Here is an 8758-nt window from a genome sequence, read left to right as displayed (position 1 = left end):
CCATGTGAAAGGTGTCGCCAACACAGCCGCTGATGCCCTCTCTCGTATAGCCGCGGTAGACACTCCATCTCCCACCGTCGACTGGGCCGCATTCTCTTCCGCCCCGCAGAATGACCATGCGCTCGCCGCTTTTCGAGAGAACCCTCGCTCTCTCCGACTACGGCTTGTGCCTCATCCCTGCTCGCTTGAGCTTTGCGGTGCGATGTGTCAACGGGCCTTCACCGCCCCTTTGTTCTGGCTTCACTACGTCGCCCCATCTTCCATTCTCTACATGACATATGCCACCCAGGCATTCTGGCCACTCAGCGCCTTGTCACCCTGCGCTACGTTTGGCCCGGCAGCAACGCTGATGTGCGCGCTTGGACGCGCCTGTGTCTTCCCTGACAGACGACCAAGGTCTGTCGTCACACCAAGACGCCTTCCCAAGCCATCCTACCACGTGGCCATCGTTTCGACCATGTACATCTCGACATCGTGGCCCCTCTATCCGTGTCTCGAGGCTGCCGTTATGTCCTGACCATGGTCGACCGCCTCACTTGGTGGCCGGAGGCAGTCCCATTCCAGACATAACCGCAGAGGCTGTTTGTCGCACCTTCACTTCTGCGTGGGTATCTCGATTTGGTTGTCCTGGCACCTTGACAACCGACCGTGGACGCCGGTTTGAGTCCTCCCTGTTTGCTTCCTTTAATCATATTCTCGGCGCCAGGCATTGCCGTACCACTGCATATCACCCGTGTGCCAACGGCATGGTGGAACGCCTACACTGCCAGTTGAAGGCCGCCCTAGCTGCCCGCCTAAACTGCGCCAGCTGGGTCCACTCCTTGCCCCTGTGCTCCTTGGTCTCAGGGCCGTCATCCGGGAAGACTTACAGGCCTCAGCTGCAGAGCTGGTGTATGGTAGTGCTCTACGTCTTCCAGGAGACTTCTTTACATCCCAGCAGCTCCCATCCCAGCCTAACGAATCCCTTCAACGCCTGCTGGACTGAGTGAAAGACCTCCGGCCTACACCACCGCGTCCGTCTCGCCACCATAACATTTTCGGGCACCCTGACCTGACCACTTTGACCCACGTTTTTGTGCTTCGCGACGCTGCCCGAGCTCCACTAACACCGGCCTACGACGGGCCATTCCGCGTTCTCCGCCGCACCCCGAAAACCGCCACCCTCCTACAGAACGGCCGTGAAGAGACCGCCAGCCTAGACCGCCTTAAGCCGGCTTACGTGGAGACCGCACTGGAAAGTCTCTCAGCACCGCCTGACCTAGTGCTCCAGTGCCAACGCCGGCCCTCCGTCCGGTTCGACTTCCAGTCTAGGCGGGTAGTGTTCCTGTATATGCTCCCGCAGGGAGCATATTTGCGCGACTGTTTTCTTTGCGCCGCCCTTGCGCCATTCGCCGAGCGGCCGTCACGTGACTCCGCTGACGACGTTTGTTCCAATTTGAAGCGGAGGAGCCGACTTTCCAGGCACAACGCCGTTTCCTCGCCAGCCTCAGTACCCTCTCAGCTGCCGTCGTGATCGGACACGTCCGGTGCGGTCGGCCTCGGTGTGTTTCCGCCTTTTCCGTGCGCTAAAGTTGTATATATTTTGATAGTGTGCAGTGACGGCACCTTCCAACTATGACGGGATGCAGTGCGCCAAACTGCAAGAACCGTACCGAAAGCGGCAAAGCTTTTTACGCAGTGCCGTCCGGACGGTCAGTCGTACGTCAGCGACTGCGCTGGCTTTTGCGTATGGGACGCGTGAAAGTAGCCCTGAAAAGAACTGGAATATGCGAGGTAAGTTCTCTTGACTTCCTCTGAATGCAATATTTGCGTTGTTTTTCTACAAAATGACTGTGTTGTTGAGCCTTCGAGTGACCGGCCAATATGTATGTCAATTTCCTTGCGCGCTTGCCTGTTTGTTTATTCCAACCTCTTGCTTTCTTTCCGCGCAGTTCTTGAGAATTGCTGATTTCTGGCGAGATCCGAGTGTAGCAGAAAGTTTTACCTGCAGCTAGTGCTCCCTTTTAGCATAACATGTTAGTAGTATATAGACAAGGTGGAAGCGTGGGCAGAGGGCTAGAAGAGAGACGAGTACATCCCCGAGTACAGTCTGTACTCGTCTCTCGTCTCGCCCTCGTCTTTTGCGCTGTGGCGATAACAGCAATGTTTATTATTTTGTTTCCTGGTTTATTGAGACTTCTGTCTCATTGTTCAGTGAATCATGGTACTTCCCAGCCAGTAATTTTATTGGCCGTTTCCCCTCATATTTCCCCAGTAACCTACACCGCTGTATTTGCTCTGACATTGTCAACTTAAATATGAATATTCAGCGCAGAGGTTCGCGTCATACTATTGTGCATCTGAAATTGAACGATGAGGTTCAACTTGCAGAAGAATTATTGGTTGTCCATGTTTTTCTCGGGTCGTTTGTATTTTTAACAAGTATAGATCGCATCCTGGGGCCGCTTTTATAGCGTCTCGTTTCATTTTTTACAGTTCAGTTGCCTGTGAATGTCTAACGCGATGAAAAAAATCGCGCGCAGTGGGCCAGTGCATTATTGCTATTTGCCGTCTCCCAGCGCGGCAGACATACAGAAAACTGTCATATGAGTGTGCACACTGAATCGCTAGTTGCACATGGAACTTTTAAAGCTTACTAAACCAGTAAAGAGTGTTTGTGCATGCTGCTGTTGTTTTTACCTGTCTTGTATATATAATTCCATGCAGGATAATTTCACGGCAGACCAGTTTGAACGGTACTGCATAAAAGGAAGGAAGCAACTCAAGCCAGATGCTGTTCCTACCATCTTTTCCTGTTAGCTTACAATTATAAACTCTCAAGCTTGCATTGCTCTGGGCTCTTCATTCATTGGAAGATCAACAATGTACTCTTCTTCATGCAGGCATGCCTTCGCAGCCACTAGAAAATAGCACGGCCATAGAGTCACCCCCATCAACACCAGGTGAATGCATTCAGCTTTGTCATTTAATTGTTTTTCTTGTGCATGATAGTTACCAGGCACTGATTTTTTCTTGTGCATTTGTTAGATCTGAAAGGTCGAACCTCTGTTCTCTACTCGTGTCTGTCCAGAACATGCCTTCAGCATCAACATGTGAGATGAAAATTGAATGGTGTAATTTCACTTCTATAATCCTAATACTGCAGGCTTGGAAATGATAGAGCGGCCAGCAACACCTTGCACACCTTCTGAAGCAAAGCCTCCTTCAGCACTGAAAATTACAGAGCAATCAGCATCACCTTGCGCACCTTCTGTAGTGCAGCCACCGTCAGCATTGGAAACAACAGAGCAACCCGCGACTCCTTGCACACTTCCTGAAGTGCAACCTCCTTCAGAATTGGAAATGACAGAACGACCAGCAACACCTTGCACCCCCTGCGGAGTGCAGCCTCCTTCAGCATTGGAAGGTGAGCCAATCACGAGCATCTCTCTAGACGGCATAAAATTCTGCTCACTATAATGCATTTCCCTGTCTTTAGTTGCGAGCAGTATAGTGCCTGCTCCAGCTGTTTTACATTTTTATCTCTGCAGGACCCTGGCAAACGGAACGGGTGCTTGATCTGGAGCGACAACTCAACCTGGAGCAAAAACATCGGCGCAAAGCTGAGAAGGAGAGAGATAAGCTCCGTGAGTCTGTGGGCCGCATCCTTTCTGAGGACCAAATTAAGGCGTTAGAAAAGGACTGAATGAGAGGAGGTTCGTGGTCGCAGGAAACTCTTCAAAAAGCTCTTCACCTGAAGGTTGCTTGTGGTAACAAAGATTACGAGTTTTTCGAGGAGAATGTTCTTCCCTTGACAGCAACAAGGACATTGCAAAACCACATGGAGCACATAAAGTTCAGGCCTGGTAAATTTTACTCCTTTAACTCTGAAGCTCACAACGTCATCGCTGTGTTTGTTCAACAACGTCTGTACTTGTGCAGGGATCCTGGAGGAGATTTTTGTTGCCCTGACGGAGAAGGTGGCTACAATGGCTCAAGAAGAGAAACATGCCTGCATTCTAATGAATGAAATGCAAATCTCACCTGGGCTTGATTACGATGCATCAACAGGATGTATTATAGGTAGGGAAAATATCTTAACAAAGGCTTCACATTGATGGCAGCATGTTGAATCAGTTTTGCATAAAGAGTTATTGGGAACTTCAGAAGTCCATTACACGGCAGGACTTCTCCAATGTATTTCAGACAAATTGCTTATAAACGGTGGAATTGGTTGTCAGTATGCCATTCCATACATTGAGCACTGCTGGCTGTGACACTTTGAATGCTTTTAGCACTTGTGGTAATAAGAACCATGCACAGGTATCGAATTGGAACAGAAGGTTGCTGCTTTAAAGTCATGCTATCCTCGCTTGGTCTTTAGTTGTGTGCACATTGATTTGATTCTCAGTGCCCGGATTTTTCAGGACAACCAACAATAAGCCCTTCTATACAATTTGGGAAAAAATTGGTATGTCACACCATGAGTGCAAGATGTGTTGGGAGAACAGTTCGCAAAGCAGTGCAAACCCAGTCATGCCGGAGAGTTGTGCATTTAGCGGCTAATGAAAGGAGCAGAGTACCATATATGTTTGTGCATGTTTTTTGCCCTGTGAAGGAGCATTGTTTTGCTATAACTCAAAAACCTGCTGCTTGACTCCAGAAGTTGCAGGGCTTAACTACTTCAATGATGTCGAAAGGGGGCTTGTGATAAACATTTTCACACACAGTGCTGTTTATTTTGGTCCAATATTCAAGGGAATACATGAAGGCAGAGTAGATTTGTAATAAGAGACTAATTACTCAATAGCATCCACCCAGCGAAGTCATACGGTTACAAAGGAAAGGTATAATCTATATTTCTTTTGGTCCTGAACCAACTTTCCACTTCGAATCGTTTATGAATTCACTGTCACCGAATCATATAGCTCATTTGGCAAAGTAACTGCTTCGGTGAGGCATGGTCCTTAGTTCGAACACCAGACTAGGATTAAATTTTTTTCAGCTATGGAGTTTATGTAGAAGCAGTATGGCTGCGCTTCTATATATGCCATTGAGTAATTGTTTCATTATTATAATTTTTTTAGATTTTTTAAATTTAAGGGCAAATAGCTGCTACATTGTTCTCCTGAGGCTATTAATGCTTTCAATAAGCTTTTTGTACTGCATGACCAATAGGCCTTTGCTTTCAGAGTTAGTTACAAGGGCAGACAAGAAACGTAGCCAAAGGCACTTTTATTCATTAATGCAGCAGAGTAACCAACCATTATCACTGTTTCGGGGGCTCTCAAGCGGTTGTATGGTTTTTGCAGGTCTGCCTGGAATGCGTAAGGCAAGCTCATGCCTCACTTGAAGCTCCGGGATTTGGACCCCAATCATTTTGAGAAAATGAATGTGGCGTCAGCACATGCTCTGTTGCACCATGCCACTGCTGCAGGCCTGCGGTACCAGGTGCAGAACAACCACCTGGCTAAAGAAGTTCTGACAACTGCATTACTTATAGAACAGGTTTTTAGATGTAGCATTATGACCTCGTGAACACGAAAAACTGCCCTAAGCGAAATCGGCCCACAGAACGCAGATGAAGCTAAAAGCTTTCTTAAAGAGTTTGTGACCATTTTAACCGACCTGTTAATCACTGACAAGCCAGGAAAAGGATCTTGGAAGCCGGTTCAGACAGGCGTTATATTATCAACATTGTGTGCCTTACAGCTCAGGGAGCATTACATTGTTAAACAAAATTTCAGGTTCCTGATGCTGAGCAGGCTGAGCCAGGATTCCCTCGAAAACCTATTCAGCACCGTCAGGCTGAAGACTCATATTCCACGAGCCAGAGAATTTAAGACCACGTTTAGGATAATTGTGCTGGCGCAATGTTCACAACCTAGTCGGCACAGCTCTTATTCAGCTGATGACTCACATGATCTTCTGGCCTTCTTGACCAATAGAGAGGAGTTCACTCAACACTCTGTGGACGACATTGTGGACGTAAGTCTAGATGGAGTCCTAGGGCTATTCAAGGAAGAAGAGGATAGCCTAGCGTACTTTGCTGGCTATGTTGCCTACGCGGTTGTCCATAAGTACAAGCTCTGCCAGCAGTGCCACACCAGCATCATTGATTGAGACAAGGAAGTGCCTGAGCTGGTGGCCCTAAAGTGCTACGTATGGCAGGGGCGAAACCCGCTTAAGGTCCCTTCGGACACTCTATTGGGGCTGCTGCCCTCATGTGAGCAGCTCCTTCGTGCCAACGAGGCTCTCTTACTGGAGTCAAAATGCCAATTAGACAGCTTGAAAAAGGCAGCTGAAGAGAAATTGCCGTCCTTTGGCAAATTCCCATCATGCCATAATGTGGCAGCAAAGGACATAAGCCATTTTTTTGTGCAGGCTAAGGTTTGCTATTAAAGAAAAGAATGCATAGCTTTTGCTGAAATTGCAACAGCCTAGGAAGTGTGGGTCTAAATGTACTGGGATGCGAATTCTAAACGAAAATGTCTTAATCTCTTCATTAAAGTCTTCCGAGTAACCTGAGCAAATGTTCCTGTATATGCTTCCACAGAATATCTTTGCGTGTTGTAGGATACAACTCGAGAATGAAGCAGCTTTTCCCAAACAAAGGACCATGTTCCAGCCAATGGCGTTGGCCAATTCTCATGAACCTGCCAGCCTGGCAATGCAGGGACGGGACTATCCCATTTCATCTGCCACTCCCTGCATTGTCAAGCTAGCAGGTTGTTGAGAATCGGCCGACGCCATTGGCTGGGGGGGGGGGGGTTCTTTGACAGAGATAAACTGGTTTGTTCTCGAGTTGTATCTGACTATAGAAAGATAGCACTTTCTTTGATTTCCACTTCATGCGGTACTGCGCCTTTTAACTGCCACCTGATTTGTATACAGTCATGCCCTGTTGATACGACCCCCGTTAATATGGACGACTTGAGTTAGACAATTTTTCTAGGGACCAAACTTTTTAAAAACATTTATGCCTCGTTCATATGGAAACTCGCTGTCCATAGACTGTGCTAGGTGAACATGCACATAGCCCATGGGGCCCATGTATTTCTGTCTCGTTATTATGGACAGTGATAAGAACGAAATCTCGGCTGCCCCACATGTTTTTTCCTGTATCTTGAGAGCAGGAAACCAGTAAAAGGTAGTGTAAAAATTGTAAGGCCTTGCTTATGACCCTTTTTTTCATGATTTCATATTTTACACTGCCAAGGTGCCGCGCTGATGTTCCTGTTTGCTGTATTTCTTGAATTGTGAAAAATATGAAGCCGCTCTCAACAGCTGCCAGCGAAACGGATAAGTAGCATAGGCTCACGGGATGCGAACAGTCACAGTAGAAGATATGCCATTACGCATGTGGTGCACCGCGCGGGAAGGGGGTGCTATACTGCAAGATTTAAGAGATAATGGTGACCTGTCATCTATATAATTTTCATTGCATGTGTTTTGTTTAGCATGATGCATAGGACACTAGTGACAAGGTATAACCTCGTGCAGTTGGTTTCGCCTGTAAATAATTGATTTCTCTCCCTATGTATTTTCAGTTTCTGTGGCCGAAGGGTAGTTGCGGCATGGCAGGATTGATATCGCATGAGGTGTACAAAAAGTGCAATATAATTGTTGCTTCATATTTTAATCCATTCCAGCTGTTAGTGCTGACCTGTTACAATGACTGCTAGAGAATACACAGCACAAATTTATCGTATTTGCATGCCTCACTTAGCCACATAACCTCCATTGTCTCATACCTCCCTCTGGCGTTGCAACCATCATTTGGCTATGTGCCTAGTCTGATAAAAATTACAGTTCAATATAAATGATAAATTGTTCAGCAGGCACGCTCAAACTTCGCGCGGCGACTCATGTTTGTCATCAACAAATTATCTTCATTTTTCCTGCAACGCTACAAGTTCCAAATGAAAATGTGAACAAAGGTTTTGTTCCTAACCTGGCTGTACGTGACAGAGCATTTCTCATGTGCCCCCGCTGCCAGCCTCTCTGCTTATTCTGCTGCCACCTCCAGCATTTTTGCAGAAATGGTTTGTTTCGCGAAATAAAGAATGTCAAGCAAAGTGTATATGAAATTTTGTTCTAGTCTCAGTCTACTACACTAAAGTGCGAGGCCAGTCTCTCTGCATGAGAACGAGCTTTTCCTAGGCTATTTAACTATTTTATCTGTTAAGAATACCCTTAAGGTTCTACTGACAAGGATGTTAACACTGAAGGAGAGAAGAACAAAAATAGCATGAAATACTTGAAAGCAAAATTGTTTATTCAAATAATTATTTTTCCTTGAGCAAAAGCATGGAGCAGTCCAAAACAAAGATATATCAGAATGCAGTGAAGGTACATATAATTCAAGTAGGTCAAGAGAAAACGCAATAGTGCTTAGGGAAAAACGAGCAAATAACAGCACCAGAAAGAGATACCCATCACTTTTCGAGATCCTTGGAAACTCGTATACCACAATCCAGCTTCAGTGACTTAAGGCAGGCTTTTTGAACTTTTGGATATTAAAGAATTATGGCACGTGATGTGTTTGGCTTGAAAAGATGACCATGGCATAGGAAAAATGCGATGGAGGGCTAGAAGTCAGAGCAACAAATGATACATATATTTTGTGAAAGATAAGCGAGCGAGTTTGCGATATCTGAGCCTTTGGTTGGTTAGATTTAGTTTCGTGCAAAATGCATTGTTTTAGACTGCCCGCATTCACATCGTATGCAGCGTGGTTTCAGAAGCTTCGTGCAACATCAGCGGTCGCAACCCTATA

General features: G+C 46.5%; 1 protein-coding gene across 1 annotated transcript; it reads left to right on the top strand.

Moving 5' to 3' along the window:
* Positions 1 to 3161: 3161 nt before the first annotated feature.
* Positions 3162 to 6655, top strand: LOC144094981 (uncharacterized). The gene is made up of 4 exons (XM_077628829.1): positions 3162 to 3406; positions 3531 to 3626; positions 3922 to 4062; positions 5292 to 6655. The coding sequence occupies exons 1-4, from the start codon at positions 3343 to 3345 to the stop codon at positions 5330 to 5332; spliced, it is 342 nt and encodes a 113-aa protein (XP_077484955.1). The 5' UTR covers positions 3162 to 3342; the 3' UTR covers positions 5333 to 6655.
* Positions 6656 to 8758: the final 2103 nt, after the last annotated feature.

Source organism: Amblyomma americanum, chromosome 6 (assembly GCF_052857255.1).
Source record: "Amblyomma americanum isolate KBUSLIRL-KWMA chromosome 6, ASM5285725v1, whole genome shotgun sequence".
Classification (NCBI taxonomy): domain Eukaryota; kingdom Metazoa; phylum Arthropoda; class Arachnida; order Ixodida; family Ixodidae; genus Amblyomma; species Amblyomma americanum.
Note: the sequence above shows the minus strand (reverse complement) of the source record. Positions and strands in the feature narration are given on the sequence as shown.

Excerpts from the sequence above, each read along its gene's own strand:
- LOC144094981 (XM_077628829.1), top strand. The coding sequence starts at position 3,343 with ATGACAGAACGACCAGCAACACCTTGCACCCCCTGCGGAGTGCAGCCT. Across the intron at positions 3,407-3,530 it reads GCCTCCTTCAGCATTGGAAG|GACCCTGGCAAACGGAACGG; the intron begins GTGAGCCAATCA and ends TTATCTCTGCAG. Across the intron at positions 4,063-5,291 it reads ATCAACAGGATGTATTATAG|GTCTGCCTGGAATGCGTAAG; the intron begins GTAGGGAAAATA and ends TGGTTTTTGCAG.